Source organism: Rattus rattus, chromosome 1 (assembly GCF_011064425.1).
Source record: "Rattus rattus isolate New Zealand chromosome 1, Rrattus_CSIRO_v1, whole genome shotgun sequence".
Taxonomy (NCBI): domain Eukaryota; kingdom Metazoa; phylum Chordata; class Mammalia; order Rodentia; family Muridae; genus Rattus; species Rattus rattus.
In genome coordinates, this window is record NC_046154.1 from 239,068,173 (window position 1) to 239,085,897 (window position 17,725).

At 41.3% G+C, this 17,725-nt stretch overlaps 1 protein-coding gene across 3 annotated transcripts in view; it reads right to left on the reverse strand.

The window, feature by feature from the left end:
• The window catches only part of Adcy8 (adenylate cyclase 8), a 212,190-nt gene that overhangs the window by 109,466 nt on the left and 84,999 nt on the right, over nucleotides 1-17,725 (reverse strand). For all 3 annotated transcript variants that reach the window (XM_032916091.1, XM_032916083.1, XM_032916099.1), the window contains exons 3-4: nucleotides 10,074-10,204; nucleotides 5,423-5,534 (exon numbers count right to left, since the gene is read on the reverse strand). In XM_032916091.1, the coding sequence (XP_032771982.1) occupies nucleotides 5,423-5,534; nucleotides 10,074-10,204 (243 nt within the window). The remainder of the gene's footprint in view (nucleotides 1-5,422; nucleotides 5,535-10,073; nucleotides 10,205-17,725) is intronic.

A 17,725-nucleotide genomic window follows, 5' to 3' on the forward strand; every position in this document is an offset into this window, starting at 1 on the left:
AGACAGGAAAGGCACAGGATGAAACATACAGACAAGCCCCTAGGCCACAGATAAGCTGGCACAGTCTTCAGCACTACAGGTGTACTACTCAGTGACTCCAAGTCTGGGATATTCCCACTGACACTGAAGTCAAAATGGTTTGGAAAAGTCTAAGTAAGGAAAGGATGAGCCCCTTTGCACAAACATGCACTGCCCAGCAAAGGTACATTACGGTCTTCCTATTCATCTTATGCCATCCTTTCATATACCTCTGGGCTGTGACTCATACAGGTAATCTTCAGGCTTCTGGAGGCGAAGCCCACACCGGCAATAAGAAGTAGGAAGATGGGGATCTCAAGCTCATATCTGTATGACTCAGGAGCTCAAGAAATGACCTCTCTTAAATTTCAAGAATTACAGGACAGTGCAGAATAGCAGCTCTCCTGATAAAAATATATTCTGAAAAAGAGATCGCATAAAATGATTTACTACTCTTTTGGGGAAGACACTGAACAATGCCCATTTTTCTTGTAAACATAAGTTAAAGGTCGCAACTTTCCTGAAAATCTATAGGCTCTAAGGAAATGGGAATAAGTCATTTATCTGTCTGTCTGTCTGTCTGTCTATCTATCTATCTATCTATCTATCTATCTATCTATCTATCTATCTATAATCTATGTATTTTTTACCTATCAACTATTTGTGTATATACATGCACATAGTATACAAAACATTTCATATACAAAATAAAATATATAGTATATACTATATATTTGATACATATGTATGTACAGGAAAATGTGCATATATATATATGCAAGGACTAGCTCCTTATCTGCCAAGTTCCGTCAGTTTTCAGACACATTTTTCTTATCATGTTTGATGAGCTGTCAGATGACTAAATAGAATGTTCCAAGTAAATTCTATCAGACACTGCTTTGAAAATTCATGCTAGAGAAGCCAGACTGTTTTAGAAAAGATATTTAAAGAATAAAGTAGGAAAAGGACCATCTTCCATCTAAAGTCAGTCTTAAAATCTTTTCTTCCCATCTCGATATGTTTAATATCATAAAAATCTTGAAAAGAGTTGATTAACTTACATATGTGGATAGGAGATGAAGTTGGGGAGTACACCTTGAATGAAGATAGCTATACATTTTAGAAGGAGCTAAAATTACAGAAGTAGAAACTGCTATTATACATTTGATGTTTCTGTTTTACCAAAAACAAGTGTTTATTTAGTTATAGGAAAAAAGTACCAAGTGAAAAGATTCTCAACACTAAATCCTTTAAAAATAAATCTTAAAATCATAACAAACTTAAATTATTTTGTCTAATTTTATTTCATTAGAATCAGAGAAGTGATATGGGAACATGAAGTTCTAGTACAATGTAAACTTTAGAAAAGTTTAAAGTGACGGTGGACACCCATTTTCCATTACCTTGGGACCTCAGTCTCCTCTCCAAGCTCCCCTTAAAGGGCAGGTGCATAGTACACATATGCTCTGGGATTTACCATCTTTAGCCATAAATTTATCACACTATGTTTGGAGGTATCAAACTTGATTGTCCCTATATCTTTCTATGTCAGTTCATTAGAAATTGATCGATCAGCTCTCCATGGTGTTGTTTCTTATTGTTAAATATTGATGTTGCTCTCCTTCTTAATTTTTTAAGGTTTTAATGATATCATTGGTATCACAATATAATATCCTTTTTTCAGATGTTTTCACCTCATTCACAGAGTAGTGTGTGCATACTCATATTTATTTTTCTTCTGTTGAAAAGTTAGATAAGGGGCATGTTGTTTTAAAAGATCAGACAATAGTTTTATCGGTGGTCCAAACACTCTAAGCTGAGCAACCCACCCCAAGGACACTGTAGAAAGAACACTAAATGGAACTGAATTTCATGGGCAACTTGAATGGAATCTTTGCATCTCAATTTCGGGGCAGTGAAACAATGGGGCAGTGTAAAATGTTCTGTGGTTTCTCTCTGATGTCTCTGTGTAAATCCTCAGGAAATTCTAATAGTAGGCAACCAGAGTCTTATCAAAGTCCACAAAATAGACAGAAGACATAAAATAAATGCTAGCACAATTCCCTCTTACATAACAGCAGAGCTCAGAACTCAGCTGAGCTTGCGGTTTGGGACTTGCTTGAGGTGGTGGACAGAGTCAAAGGGGAGTTTCCTCATTTCAAAGCAAGTGAAACCATTTTCACTATCAGAGTTTGTGGAACTCTCCAGGCAAGGTGTTTCAGCTCTTGAGGCTGAGGCGTGGGAAGGGGAAACATGAAAGATTGGAAGTTACGGATCATGAATGTGAGCATTTATTTTTAATGGACCTCACATGTATTATTTAATTTATCCTTTTCGATTTTGGTAAGAAATGAGACTCAGGAAATGATAATCTATCAAGGAGCATCCAAACCAAACCTGTACCAGCACCTTGCGCTTCAAGGTATCCTGCATGAACAGAGATACCTTAGAGTCCGGTACTCTTTTCCCTTATATGTCTGAGGTTAGTAGTGAGGAGCCTCCGTTGGTCTGGGTTCATAAATTTTCACCCTGTGAATAGTTCTGGATAGTTTACTTTTTTGACCCTTGGTTACTCTGTGAATAAGGTAAAAACAACCAGGTCTGCCTTGCAGGTTAGTTGTGAGAACACCATGATATAATCTGAGGAAAAAAGTTTCTCTCACCAGGGAAAGCACTCAGCACTAGTACTTTATGAGTGTTTAATATTCATACCAAAATTGCTAAGTTCACTCCATGATACTCATTTGCATGCTTTAGTGTGTGTGTGTGTGTGTGTGTGTGTGTGTGTGTGTGTGTGTTGATGTTTGAGCATGTGAATGCATGTGGAAGCCATAGGTCAATCTTGAATGCCTTCCTTAGTTTGCTCACTTGTACACACATGCACACATGCACACACACATACACATGACAACTCAGGGAGGCTGGCCAAAAATCTCCAATGAGCCACCTGCCTGTTTCCTCAGTTCTTGGATTATAATTGCACACTATTGTTCCTAACTTTTTAATGTGAGTATTTGGGACGAAATTCAGGTCCTTATGCCTATATGGTGAGCACTTTATCAACTGAGCCATCTTCCCCAGTTTTTAAAAGAATCATTGAATCAGATGATGTATGTTTTGGAATGGCTTCCTTCACCCTTGGGTAACTGGTTAGCTGTATATCCCCTCTTTGCTTCCTCTCCTCCACTACATATAAAATCACTTTGGTAAGATGCCAAGGCTTTGAAACAAAGCTCACACTTCTTTAAATGCTGCACTGTTCCCTCAAATCCTGTTCCTCCTTTATTCTTGAAGTTCACTCCTGACTGGCCTCTCTGATACCAGCTATGCTCCTGCAGCCTCATGCCTCCCAGACCTTTCCAAGCAAGCAGTCTACTTTCCAGTGTCTCATCCTAAAAGCTCTTGCCTACTCTGGAGCCCTCATTTCAGGTTGCTGCTAGGTCACTAGCCCATCTCCAATCTTGTTATTCTTTTCCTTTGCTTACCATGAGGCTCCTGTTTATCATTGTCTGAAGCACATGGCTACAATGTGATAGATTCACCCTTTTCCTCTTGCTGGACTGGGGGATTCCTGGGGAAAGGCCTCCGTTTGCTCTTTCCTTAGTTTTGTATTGCGCCCAGATATAGCAAATAATAAATGGTTGAATAAGTTAGATTAAGTAAACCTGTTTCTCTCTCTCTCTCTCTCTCTCTCTCTCTCTCTCTGTGTGTGTGTGTGTGTGTGTGTGTGTGTGTGTGTGTTGGAAATGGGAATGAATCTTTTAATTCTTACTGGAGGCCATCTTTATTCTTTTTGTCTTTGAGAAAAATAATATTATGAACCATATTAGAAAAGAGCAAAAGAATTTGTAACTTACACTATCACTGGTTCAATGGTTATATGTGTATATTTCTCCCTAAATGCCAGGTATTAGGTAAATTCAGCCCTCTTCCTAGGAGACTTCAGTTTCCTATCTACCAGCTGTCCAGTAGCATCCACTTAGAGCTTAGGTTCCTCTTTCCCCCTTTCTCCTACCTTGTGCTATCCCTTACTGTAATTTCTTTACTTTGCTAATTGGCCTCTTAATCATGTATAAGGCTTTCCCTTTAGGCAAATGTGTGCATTCATGCAACCACCATGAACAACCACCATGTCCCTCCCTGATTTTCCCTCCTGGGAAAGTTTTTTTGCTAGAAACCTCTCCACCACATCCCAGTGTTCCTTGTATCTCCACATCTGCTTTTTGTCTCTGTCATTTGCCTTTTATAGAATGGCTTATAGGTTCCCTGGTCTCCACTTCTTACATCTACCATCTTTCTCAGGACATACTATATGTGACCTTCATTATGGCTGTATTATTCTTTTCACTGCTCAACAGCATTACGTCAATCACATTTGTTTATTTTACTCTGAGAATTAGCTTCGGAGTCACTATCTTTAGGAAATAGTCTCTGATAAAAAGGTTACATTCTGCCTTTGTGGTTTCAGAGCATTCCCGAGTTGACAAGACTCTGTACACTCACTAATAACCCTAATATTCCCAAGTAAACTTATCTTTAAGACAAGAGATAGGCATTCATCATTCTCCTGCACCCAACATGTAGGGGCATGACAGTACTTAATGGCTACTGAGATGCAGCTATGACAAGACCTCCCTGGGTAGGTGACAGTCTTAAATGTGGAATTTGACCAGTGAATTTCTGCTTGGCACACTGTTACTTAATTCCCACTATGGCTCAAGAAATCAGTAGTGCTGTGGACACTTCACAAAGCTGACCACGACTTGCATTACTCCTATTTGAACTCAAGACCACTCTTCAGTGCGGGGTTACTATGTATTTCGCTGTCACTTGAGTAAATCTAGGGATACAGGACTGTGTTTTGATAGTAGTTGCCCACCTCCTTGCCTCTATTTTCTGACTTAGCTGTGATTAAGGTGACTGGAAAATGAAGGTATTGTTTTATTGGCTAAAATGCAGCTCTCAAGGTAGGTCAAACAAAACCGTGATGGGGATGTCCAGCACATCACTGGTTTTTGAGAACAGGCTAATTCACTGCAGATGGCTGGAGCTTGCTAGGAAACTGCAGGGAGGCAGCCCTGGGTACCAGCTCTGAGCCTGCAGCTGGATGGCACCTGGCCTACTGAAAGGAGAGTAGAAAGCAGACAGAAAAGACCAGGTTGATTGTAACGTAACCAGCTGTCTTTCATGGGAAAAATCAATCTGAGAACCCCACCACCGCCACCCGAGATTGATAAATAAGCAATATTGGTCTCCAGGGTGTGAGAGGGTCAGGAGTCCATGCATGGGGACAGGATGCAGAATGGTAATGGCCTTGACAGTGAAGGCTGAATCCTTTCCTCCCTAATTCCACATGCAGGCCCTCACTTCTGCAAGGACTAGGATGGAATTAAATGCAACTCACATGGGCCAGCCGGTCAAATCTGGCAAAGAGCTCGTTGAGCATCCTGACAAGCTCCTGAGCAGACAAGGTCGTAGAGAGGTTGGTAAATCCTTTGACATCTGCAAAAAGAATACTAAACAATGGGGAAGGAGAGGGTGAGGAAAGATGGATTAATATTTTCATCCATTCTGGGATAGACACAAACTTCATTCAAATAACTCAACCATGTCTGTAGCTCTTTGCCATGGGTGATAAGAGAAACCTCTCAGGGCTTAATAAAAAGGTCAACTTAGAAATCAGGAAGGATAAAAGGACAGCTGAAATTGGTGCCCTCTTCGTCCTGTGTTGTAAAGCACCCTCAAGAGTTAGGAGACGCATTTGTGATGATACTTTATGATTTATCTCTGTGTTTCACAAAGCACAGTAATGCAGGTATTACTGACCCAGAACAATACAGGCTCGGGTGGAAAAAGAGCACAGAACCTCTTCATTCCCGAGCACTCTCTGAGTGCATTCTACCTGCCAAACAACTAGAACTAGTTTTCTCCCAAAAATAATGAGCTAAGGTGGCAATGCTGAGGCCTTGGCAGAACGATTAGCTACCCACACTCATATTTGTAAGGCTTTCAGTGATATGAAGTCTTAATCTATGCTTATGGCTTTGAACAAGGAATGGGCAGAGTCCTCTAAAGCTTTCTGTAAGCAGGCACTGCCTGGCCACTGTCATGATCTATCTGCCCAGCTCCCCGGTGGGACCAGCACTGCTGTCTCCATACTGGTGACATGTAACAGAGCTGGTACTGTCATCAAAAGTCAGTTCCCCACTCATCTTGCCTTGCCGTTTTAGGACCTCAGAACATAGAGATGAATGCTAAACAGGACATCATATTTGATATTTGCATGTACTTCACTTTTTGGGAAATGTCCAGGAATGTCTTATGCCCCGTGGCTTTGCATACTCTGTGACTGGTCCTTTCTATTAAAATCGTACATGCTCTCCGTGACATCACTCGTATGATACTAATGAACACTTATAGGGGCATCTCCATGTGATGTAAACAGTCAGACCCATCTCCAATGTCTTACCATTTTCTGTGCTCCCCTCACTCCATGACACTTAACAAGAACACATTGACACACGGCTCAGTGGGTTATAAAACAAGACAAGAGTCACCTCTGGATTCTCCCTGCTAAGAACATAGTTGGCTTCATCACCTGCTTTCTGAATCAAATCGGTACAAGTACTCAAAATGAAGTCCTCCTTTCCCAGAGTGTGCATTGTTCTCACCGGAGAACCTTAGATCCGTCATGGACCCCCGTCACATATCTACTCCAGGAAGGGCCTTGAGTGAGTAACCACGTAAACTGATGACATAGAGGCTCCTGCTTCAGTCACTGGGTGCAATAAGGGATTGGTGATTGACAGAAGCAGCCCGCCATTTGTCATTCTGTTTTAGCCACGTGCTGGACTGAAGGTCAAAAGGTTTCTTTACTCTGGACAAACTCAGAATCTCCCACCAGGTATAACTGCACCCTTTACCACCAGTAGGAGGCAGTAGTCATACAACCCATGGTGAGACTTGGAGATGTTCAGGAGATAAATTTTAGTCAGCAGCTATTGAAGAAGCAAAGCAACAGTAAGGAAGAGAGAACAAATGAAGCAGGTTGCTATGAAGAGGACGACAGGATTAGAAATAATTTCAAAAATGCTCCTAATGCCACTGCAGGCGGCTTCGGGGGTTGGGGAGGGGGCGGAGCAGCCGGTCTGGCTTTGTTCGCAGACACTGGCTAAGGAAGATCCTCCTCTGCTTCCCTTCTTTCTGGTCTTATTTTAGCATCCAGTGGCCTCCCAACAGGCAGGTGGGAGAGCCCCCTCTGCCACCAGCGAACTTCATCCTCCTGGCACCAGGAGCCCATGGCTGCAGGCACCTTACCACTGCTCCTCTTGGAGAGGAGCAAGTCCTTAGGGACTATGGTGCTCACAAAATTCCTTCTTAGAAACTGCTTCTCTGACCCAGGGGCATGGAGAGCACAGAGCAGGAGGCCACGTGCTCATTGATATGGTGTGAACTCCTGGAAAAGAGACCCCATCAAAAGATCTGTTGAATAAACTGGTGGGATAGAGCTCTCGTGGACCACAGAGTGGAAGAAAAATGATTAATGTAGAATGGAGGCCAAGTGCATTCAATGAACTTTGGAGCCAGAGTAGAATGCCATACACGTGCAGGGTTATTTTATCCTTTTTCTTTTTAAAGGTCGTTTTTCACTTCTCTTTTTCTTCACTGTGATAGGCCCTTTCATATGTTATGCATTCTATTATATATATTAACTCTTAGCCGCACCTGTGAATGTTCTGTTCCTGGCACTGAGGGCACACATTCCAGTCCACTGTCGTGCAGAGACAGCTCTGACACAAGCCTTTAGCAGTGGTAGCAGCCATTCTCATTTGGATACTAGACTGACAAGTAGACTTTTAAAAGCAACCTCTGTGAGAAGGCTCTCCCAACCCCCATCATGGTGTGTGTGTGTGTGTGTGTGTGTGTGTGTGTGTGTGTGTGTGTGTGTGTGTGTGCATGCATGTGGCTATACATACACACACACACACACACACACCGTAATCCATAAAACACACTTTAGCCATAAAACATTTACTTATTTGCTTATTATTATTTTCTAATATCTATCAATTTCTGCTCTTCCTGGACCTGCTTTGATTGTCTAGCTACTTTGCCACCATGGAAATACAGTGGGAAACCAGTTTTCATATGCACATCCTGAAGCTCATCCTTAGCTAGAACAGACCCTTTGTACAGACTTTGTGTTTCCGCTTTTTAAATTTGGCTGACCCTTGTCAACTAAGGGTCTGAAAGGAACCATCTGTTCTAGACAAGCTTCTCTACACCCTACCCTATCCTCTACTCCCTTGATACTGATTTGTCTCCTAAAAATACATCATCAATTATAATCCTTTGCACACTTGATAATACAACTCCCCACTGTGTTGGGTAATAGATACTGTGATCTAGAGGCAGTATTGACGGGCTCCTATTTTTCTTTTTTTGAGAGACAAAGTTCTGTGTGGGTGTTGCTTTTTACAAATTTCTGCTTGGCAAACTCCAGTGTATGTAAATCTTGGTGGCTGTTATCACTGCTAAGGGCCTGCCAGAATCATGCCTCTCTGCAGGACAGTGCACCAAAATGTGTGTCCTCAATGCAGGCACATAGTACACATGGCTGCTACTAGGTAGTGCTATTGCTTGCCAAGCTTGTTAAACTGAGAAGAAAGAGAATGTGAGTGTGTGTGTGTGTGTGTGTGTGTGTGTGTGTGTGTGTGTGTGTGTGTTTCATTTTGGGAGCACATCAATACAAAGATATCTATCCAATGCTTGGAAATCTTGCCTTATAATATTTGGTAGGAGGGAAATGCAATTCTATTATGCAAGCTGAAGATGTCAGGTAGGTGCTAGCTTTTCTGGCTTTTCTAGAAAATGACTAGGCTTAGCCAATCGTATATATTTGCCTCAGGCTTTAACTTTAATGAAGCAGAGGCAGCAACATTCCACATCTGCTGAGAAATTGTACCCTGTGTGTCAGGACCATGTTTTTTTTTTCCACAGAAGTAGTCTAAGCAGAGACCATTGCAGTGGTTTCTCTGTAGTCTATTGTACTCATGTGATTTTTGAGTTACTTTTCTGTCTTTGTGGCCTTTCTTTATTCCAGCCCATCCCCCAAATCTGCTTTGCTACCCTACCCCAAATATTCTGGGAGCTGCCATGTAGCATCTAAGCATATTTTTAATTCACCCAGGACTGATAACTAGGAAGCATGTCTGGAATAATCTATACTATGCCTTGTACTAAACTGGATTTTTAAACCTATGTTTTATATATGTATCTTCATTCATGTAATCTAGAAAACCCTGCAAGATAGCTGCTAAATCATCTGTTTCACAGACAGATAGTGAAATTGAACTAAATGAATTATTCAAGGCCGTATACAAGGGAAAGTCAAAATTAAGAACTAAATTAAGCTCTTCATTACAATGGAGGTAACTCTCTCATTTCAGTATCTGCCACACATAGTATCATGCTGAGCATGAAAAGGGTACTAACAGCCAGGTGGACTGATAGACGGCTGACTATATGGGCAGGTGGATGGTTAGATAGCTGGGTAAGGGAATAAATGGATGAGTATTTGGAAGAGTAAACAGATAACCCAGTGGGTGAATCCATGAATGTATGTGTGTATGGTTGCTTACAAAAATATGTTTATAATGGAAAAAGAGCTGCATCTTTGTGTTGATTTCACACATTGTGTGAGAGACATGTGGAGGGGATTATGTAATTATAACTCATGCCCCCAGGTAGTGTTTTAGAATGAACTTTTTTTATGATCTTCTAAAAGGCTTTTGAACTTAACATATAGCAAATTAACTTTAAAGGATCCTTGAAATAAATCAGCCAGCAAAAATAATCAAAATCTCCAACATTCTTCTCCAACCTCAAACTGGAAATGTAGATGCCTCTGATGAATTATCATTCTTTAATTCGTTAATCGGGTAGACAAAGGACTATACCACATCTGGCACTCAGAGCAGTGAGACAGTGAGAGGAGAGGGACAGGCACACGTGCATTCCTGGTTCTGTGGAGGCCAGGGTGTCCAGGTCCTCACCTGACGTTCTCGTAGCGATGGATGTAGATGCGGTGGAACTGATGCTGCAGGTGCTCGTCCTCCACGTTGGTCATGTCATTGATCATTTCCAGGACGACAAACCTGGGGAGCACAGACAGCACAAGCCGCTCCTAGGAGAAGGAAAAAGGGCAGCTCGTTAGGCTGAACTGTGAGATGGATGTGGGTTGGGAGTAGAGGTGTAGAAGCCCCAAACCTCTTAGATTGCTGGAAGAGTTGCTAGTTTTGTAGCATTCCATGACCACTAAGTGTCTGTTGAGTAGTAATGGGTGCGACACCTACTGAAGTGACATTTACAGTCTTCTAATAAAAATGGAAAAGATATCACCTATCCCGTTCCTGGAGACACTGATACACATTGATGAGTTGCGAAGAGTCATATGGAAGAACAGAAGGTTATCAATGAATGAGGTGGCTGATGGTGTGATTCAAATCAAGGGCAATAAATGACCTTTCCTTGGAATGATGTGAAACCTAGTATTTATGATGAGCCATTCCTCCTAGAAATTATAAATAGTTAATGCACATGCCATTCCTGAGCTATCCCTCCTTGAAATGATAGTCAATGTGCATGCCCTTCCATTTAATTAAGGGAGGGTGTGAATGAAGGGTGGTAAACCAAAGGAGGGGGTTTTAACAAACAACAAGAAAAGACATTTAGCCAACTCTTACAGCACCAGATGCTTATATTTAATTCCGATGATAACTAGAAGGAGCTCAGTGGTACTAAAAAGGGACAGTGACTTGAACGTACTCACAAGTTAAAATACTTCTGTGACTCGTTTGGGGGAAGAACTGTGTGTGTAACCAAGGAAAGAGGCAGGGGGTTCAGTGGAGGAAGCTCCCACAATGCTTGTGGTGGGAAGTTGTGATAGACACAAAGATTCACGGGACTGGCAGAGGGAAAGAGGGTCTCACTGAGATGCGTGAATTCCAAGTCTGGCTGATGGGAGGAACCTGCTGCAGGTATGAAACCATGGAAACGCAGTAGGGAAGCCAGCTCATGAAGCACCAATTCCTTTTTAAACATATGTTTTCATTCAGTGCATTCCTTGACCATTTTACACATTTATACAATGCTCTGGTTATGATCATCCAACTCTTCTTTGACCTCCGTTTATCCCTATCTGCCCCTAAGTTTCCCTACATGACCTTTCATCAAATTCATGTCTTTTGTTTTGTTCTGTTTGTGTCCCACTAAGTTTATCCAGGGCTATGGGTTTGGAGCTATTCATTGACACTCAGTCATGGGTACAAATAGAAACAAAACAGGACTTTTCCTCTGTTGCGATCTACCAGTAGCCAATAGTTCTGTGATGAGCTGTTGACCAGCTCAGGGTTGGGCAAATCCAGTGTAGGCTACCAAGGAGGCATCAACTCTTTATCAAAATGAGAAGTGAAGACACATGCAGTTCGCAAATGGAGACCTGGCATCTGATAGGATGGGAATCCATGATCATAACGATTACTGTTGTAGAGAAAAGAAAGCCCCTGTTAACTAGCAATACAAACTAAATCCTCAAACACCCGTGTATGGTGAAATCCAGACAAGAGTCGGGATTCTGATTTACAGACGGGGACAGATGCATTCCAATCACTATTTTTCATGCCCCTATATGGCTCTTAAACATTGCTGCTTATTACAAGAGTCTAAATGCAACTCTGCAGAAAGCACTCCCCAAATGTACTAATTGCATAAGTTGCATAGCCAGAATGCGATCCTTCTCCTCCTCCTCCCTGCTGGGATTTTTACAGGATGGGGAGGTCTTTGCATTCTGAGTCTCAGGAGGTATTGCATGCTGTTCCCAACAAGAAGTAAAGATGCCGCATTACACGAGCTATGTGATTCGTGCCTTGGATCCATGATTTGTCAGAGATAATATCACCATCTATTTTGTGGGGTCGCTGTGAGAATTAATGAAGTAGAATTTGCAAAGGACCTGGCACTCTTTTCTCTACTCTAATTAACCTTGCCCTGCATACAAAGAGCTTTATTAATAAAGTGACCCTAAGTGCTGTATAATGATGCTTCTCCCCCTCTTGAAAGCTGTCCTACGGTGATTCTGAGAGGTATATTTTTTTGCAAATGCCCCTACATCATGACTTTTTCATGTTCCCTAATGCTATTTGTCAACTTCTCAGGTGCTTATGGCCTCGTTCATACAATTGCTGCTGAATGGGAATAGGTGCTAATCATAGCTTTAAGGAGGACTGGTGCTCAGCATGGCAGATGACATTTAATTATGATGCTGTTTACCCACTTAACACAATCTGGGCAAGAGTGGGTAATGGAAATCAAGCACATATCACACACATGCAAGTGTGCACACACAAACACCCTGTGGTCAGTTTGCAAGGTTGCTTGTGACTTACCTCTTCACTAGTCATTGGATTTGGGGTGAAGCCTAAGTGCTAAAGTGACAGGAAAGGCTTGCATGAGGTGAGAGTGGCAGAGAGCATGGGCAGGCAGGTGATGCTGCTGTGTGCATAGAATAGTCCTGGATTGTAAGACCTGAAAAGAGGCAGAGGAAATGTACTTGATCCTTCCAAGGAACTCTTAACAGGCTATTCCATTCCTGAAATCCAGGTTCATGCTCACCAGACTCTTCCAAGAATTCTGTGCTCTGACCACCTGGCCAATTGGCTACAACCAATTGTAAAATTGTAAAAGCCATGTGCTTTGCCCCTCACAGACACACTGAGTTGGATTCTAAGGGTAACATCAGGTAGGCGAAATGTTTAAAGCTCTGAAGGTGTCTGGGATATTGAGGCTAGTCAGATGATGCTAGCCCTCTCTATATCAAGCATAACGAAGGCCATGGAGGATGCCTTAAACTATATGTAGTTCATAATGGCTGACATTCACAGAAAAGACCAGAAAGATGGCATTAGTAAATGGATCACCTATGATATCACCTATGAGTAGCAGAGTACTCAAAACAAATCATGTGACCTCAAATATTATGCTTTCTACTAGTTCCACTTTCTACAAAATATGGTTTAAGTCCTCCCACCCAGGCTACACGCCTTTTTAAAAATATTAACTTATCTAATTTATGTATGTATGTGTGAATGCTTGCATATGTATATATGTATGTCTGGTGCCTATGGAGGCCAGAAGAAATCATTGGATCTCTTAAAAGTAGAGTTACAAGTCAGTTATGAGCCACCATGGGGGTCCTGGGAACCAATCCAGACCCTCTCCAAGAGCATCAAATATTCTAAATTGCTGAGTCATCTCTTGGACTCCACAAGGCTCTTTGAAAACTAACTCTTAGGACTATAGAGATGGTTCGGCAGTTATGTACCCCAGTTGTTCTTTCAGAGGACTGGCATTTGAGTCCAAGCATCATCATGGTAGCTCAAAGCTATCTATATCTCCAGTCCAGCAGCTCCAGTGTTCTATAATGGCCTCTTTGGGCTCAAGGCACTTTTGTGAGGCACATAAATACAGAAAGTCATTCACACATATATGAAAACCCCCTTAATTAAGGCAGCATCCAGGTAGTCCTATGACAAGGACTGAGTGTCCCTATGAGTGTACCCCAGGGATTAAAAGCCTCATTGTGCTAAGAAATATAGGTGTTATGTTCAAGCAGAGTTTCTGAAAACAAAATAGAAATGAGATTTCAAATATTTTTTTACTAATTATGGTATTAATTTAACCATTCATTCAATAAATAATGGCTGAGAGCATCTAATGTGCCACTATAATTTCAGTCATAGGAGAAGCATAGGGAGAAGCTGGATCCTTTGGGGGGCCGGTTATAGGTAGAGATTGGGAGGATTCCTGCGTGGCATGGTTGGGATACACCCTTACCAGTCATCATTTATATGGCTCTATGGGTATCCAAGGTGGTTTAGGAGACATCATACATAATCTCAAGTACAATGCACCATCACTGTATAGAGGAAATATTTAATTGTGGATTAGGAAACGAGAGAGGTAAAATAGCTTCCCATGGTCACATAGCAAAGACAGGGCAGTATTTGCTTTGTTAGACTCTTCAGACTCTTCTAGAGCTTTCTTTCACCTTACCAGAGAAGAAAGTTTCTGAAAAAACATTCTCTCAAAGCCTAATTCTTCAAAGTAGACATTTTAATTGTTTTGGAAATTGGAAGCACACAGTCTGCTTAAACATAGAATGGACCTATTGCTCTTTCCCCAGGCCTGCTGCACACATTGTCAGATCCTGTAAGGCGAGAAGACAAGACAGTGTTGTTCATCTTGTGTCCCCAATGCTGAGCAGGTCACATAACACTGACAAAGCGTATTCTTGTTTGCAACATGGAGTCCCACTCTTCTCATATTTTAACACAAATCTCATTGCTTTTATGACAGGGGTTACGCATTCCCTCTGACATCATGCCCTTCTGTGCTGTTCCTTCTCACAGCATTTACCTTAGCACAAGGTGCTAATTTGTGTATATGACATTCAGTAAACTGAACTCATTTGAACTCTCTTTTTGGGGGGATGTAGGTAGGGTCCAAGCAGATGATCATGCATAAAATCAGGCTTCTGTAAGTGCATACATGGTGAATGGGCAAGCAAAACCTGCATCGGAATATGAAACATTGGGATGAATCAAACAATTGGAATAACCTCAAACTGTTATAGTCTAATGGCCCGGAGAACTTGAGTCTCACCAAAGGGAAGGCTCTGAATTTTACTTCTCAACTTTCAAGTCTTGGGATGGTTGTTAAAGCAGACACAGTGGTGACTTGGAAGCCTCTTCCCATTTTGCTGGAGGCAAAAGTAGCTGTAGCTGCATTCGGGGGTTGATATGAGGTGTCCTCTTCCTGAACGCTAATGCGGGTGGAGGTGGGGTATGTCTGAATTCTGCGTTTGGATTAGAGCTTGCAGTGAGTGAAAAAAGCCTTAGGGAGCAACAGCATTCCATAGGAGCACCCTCTGTGGTCCACACAGCTCCAGAAATGTGTGAACAGATCTGTTTATTCATAAACAATGCTTTGTGGACACGTGGGTGGTGAAAACAGCTACTTCAAGTGTTGAAAGATTCAGCTCGTAAACAACTCTAGCTAATTGAATAAATGAAAAAGAATGTGCACTGCTCACTTTTTGATTTCTTTACCTCAAGTTCGTTTTCTCATGGAGGCCTTTCTGTGGATCCATACTGAGATGCCCGCCCACTTGTCACCTCCCTCTTCACATTTTCCCCCTTAGTACTTATTAGTACTTATTTTTGTATCCATTTACATATTTATCTTTCAAAATTGCTATTAAGAATGCCTAAGGTCAAGAAAACAAAGGATGACAAATGGTAGGAAGATGTAGGGGAGGGGAACACTCACTGCTGGTGGGAATTCAACCACTACAGCAATAAGTCCGGATATTCCTCAAAATTATACATAAATCTGATATGACCCATCTAACCAATGTTGGGAGATATATACCCAATAGTATTTGTATATTTCTACAGAGGTAAAGGCTTGTCCATATTCACTGCAGCTCTAATTACAATAGCCAGGGAGTGGAAATAGCCTAACTGTTCATCAACAAATGTACAGATAATGAAAATGGGGTACATATGTGTAGTGCAATTCTATTCACTGTGAAGGCAAATGGTACTAGGAATCTGCAGGTAAATGGATGGAACTGAAAGAAATACAGAGTGAGATAATTTAGAACAAGGGAGACAAAGGCTGTGCCTTCATATGTGGATCTTAACTTGGAATATTTTAGGTGTCAATAGTTAGCTTGGAGCACTTGTACAACTCAGAAGATTAGAAGAGATGTGGGGGATGAGGAAAGGAAATATCTTTTATCCATTTGTGGTGGTTTGAATATCCTTGGCCTAGGAAGTGGCATTATAAGGAAGCCTTGTTAGAGCAGGTGGGGCCTTGTTGGAGGAAGTATGTCATTGTGGAGACCCTCCTCCTAGCCACATGGGAGCCAGTCTTCTCCTAGAGGCCTTCAGATGTAGAATTCCTAGCTACTCCTGTGCCATGCCTACCTGGATGCTGCCATGCTCCTGCCTTGATGATAATGGACTGAACCTCTGAACCTGCAAGCCTGCCCCAGTTAAGTGCTGTCCTTATAAGAGTTGCCTTGGTTGTGGCATCTCCTCACAGTATTAAAACCCTAACTAAGACACTATCTATCATCTATATGTCTGTCTGTCTGTTTGTCTGTCTGTCTTATCTATCTATCTACATCCCAAGCAAGCACTGCTTCCTCCCAACTCTCCCTCCCCCCCCATACCCTCTTTCCACCACCCTCCATTTCTCCTCTTAGGAAAGGACATATTTTAAGGGAGGCAGGAGAGTAGAAACATGTGACATAAAGGTGGAAAGAGGAACAAAGTGTGGATGTGGGGTTTAAGCTGGAAAGTTGGGCACAAGATAGTAGAGGGGAGGGATAACTAGCTCTGAGTACATTTGGGAAAGCCATATGGAAACCCTACTATTTTGTCAGATTCCAAATTATATAAATGTCTACAAATAGTTTACATGGAGTTATCCTACACATAGGATATTGTTCCTCCCAGAAGCCATTAATTGACATATCAAAAGCCCAGTGTCTAAGATACCTCCCTTCAAATCATTAGTCTTACAAGAAGGTAGAGGTCTTCCCCAAACAATAGTTATTTATCTCTAAAAGGAAATATCTGTTTGTGTCAATTGGAATTCAGTTTGATGTGGGTCTTTATTTTGCTTCTTCTCTTTAGCACCAACAGTTCCATGCTTAGAAATGTACCTCACACATATTAGGCTCCAGTTCTTATCTATTACATGATATTTTAAATGAAGAATTTTAATGGACTCATGCCTTTCTGATCCCCTTTTATATAAGTAGTAATTGTGAAATAGGAGTATTTACTACTTTACTATTGGAAAAACATTATTATTTAATGATGTTTAAATTTTAAGCTAAGCTATAACAAATTGATGTGCATTAATATGCTATTCTGTATTCAAACAGACTGACAGGACATTTCATTGATGCTATGATCTTACCTACTTTTGATTTAGCAATTGCAGCATTGATCTATTATCTTCAGAAATGTTAATGATAGTTTCTTCATGAGGCCAAAGTGAGTGGGCATAAACTCAAAATTTATACATTCTCCTTTATTAACACTTTATCTTTGTATGAAATCTAATAGATCATAAAGTAAATGTTAAAATTATAACTCACAATTCCTTTAATAAGTTTTGGTGCCCCAAACTAGGATAGCTAATCAGAATTCAGTGGGGCATAAGAGAGAACCTAATGTGATCATGCTTAGTCTGGGGGGAGAAGTAGATATTAATGAAATAATCGCAGAAATAATTATACAACTTCATCTATCACTAGTGTAATTAAAGAGATATACTTGATACTCTGAGAGTCCATAATGAGGCATGAGAGTGTGATTAACTTAGATGAATAGTTAATCAGTTGAAGTTCAGATATGTGCCTGAAAATGTGCTTGTGTGTGTGCTGATGGGTATGGTGTATAATGTCATCCTAAGGGGAGATAAAAATGCGTGCAAAGACCAATTGAGAAAGGATGACAGCATGCTTGAGATGTCAAAGAAAGGACCATGGTTAGAGCCCAGTAAAGTGGAGTACGTGAAGAGCTGGGGCTGGTTGGATAGTAATCTCAGAGTAACAAGAAACATGAAGTTT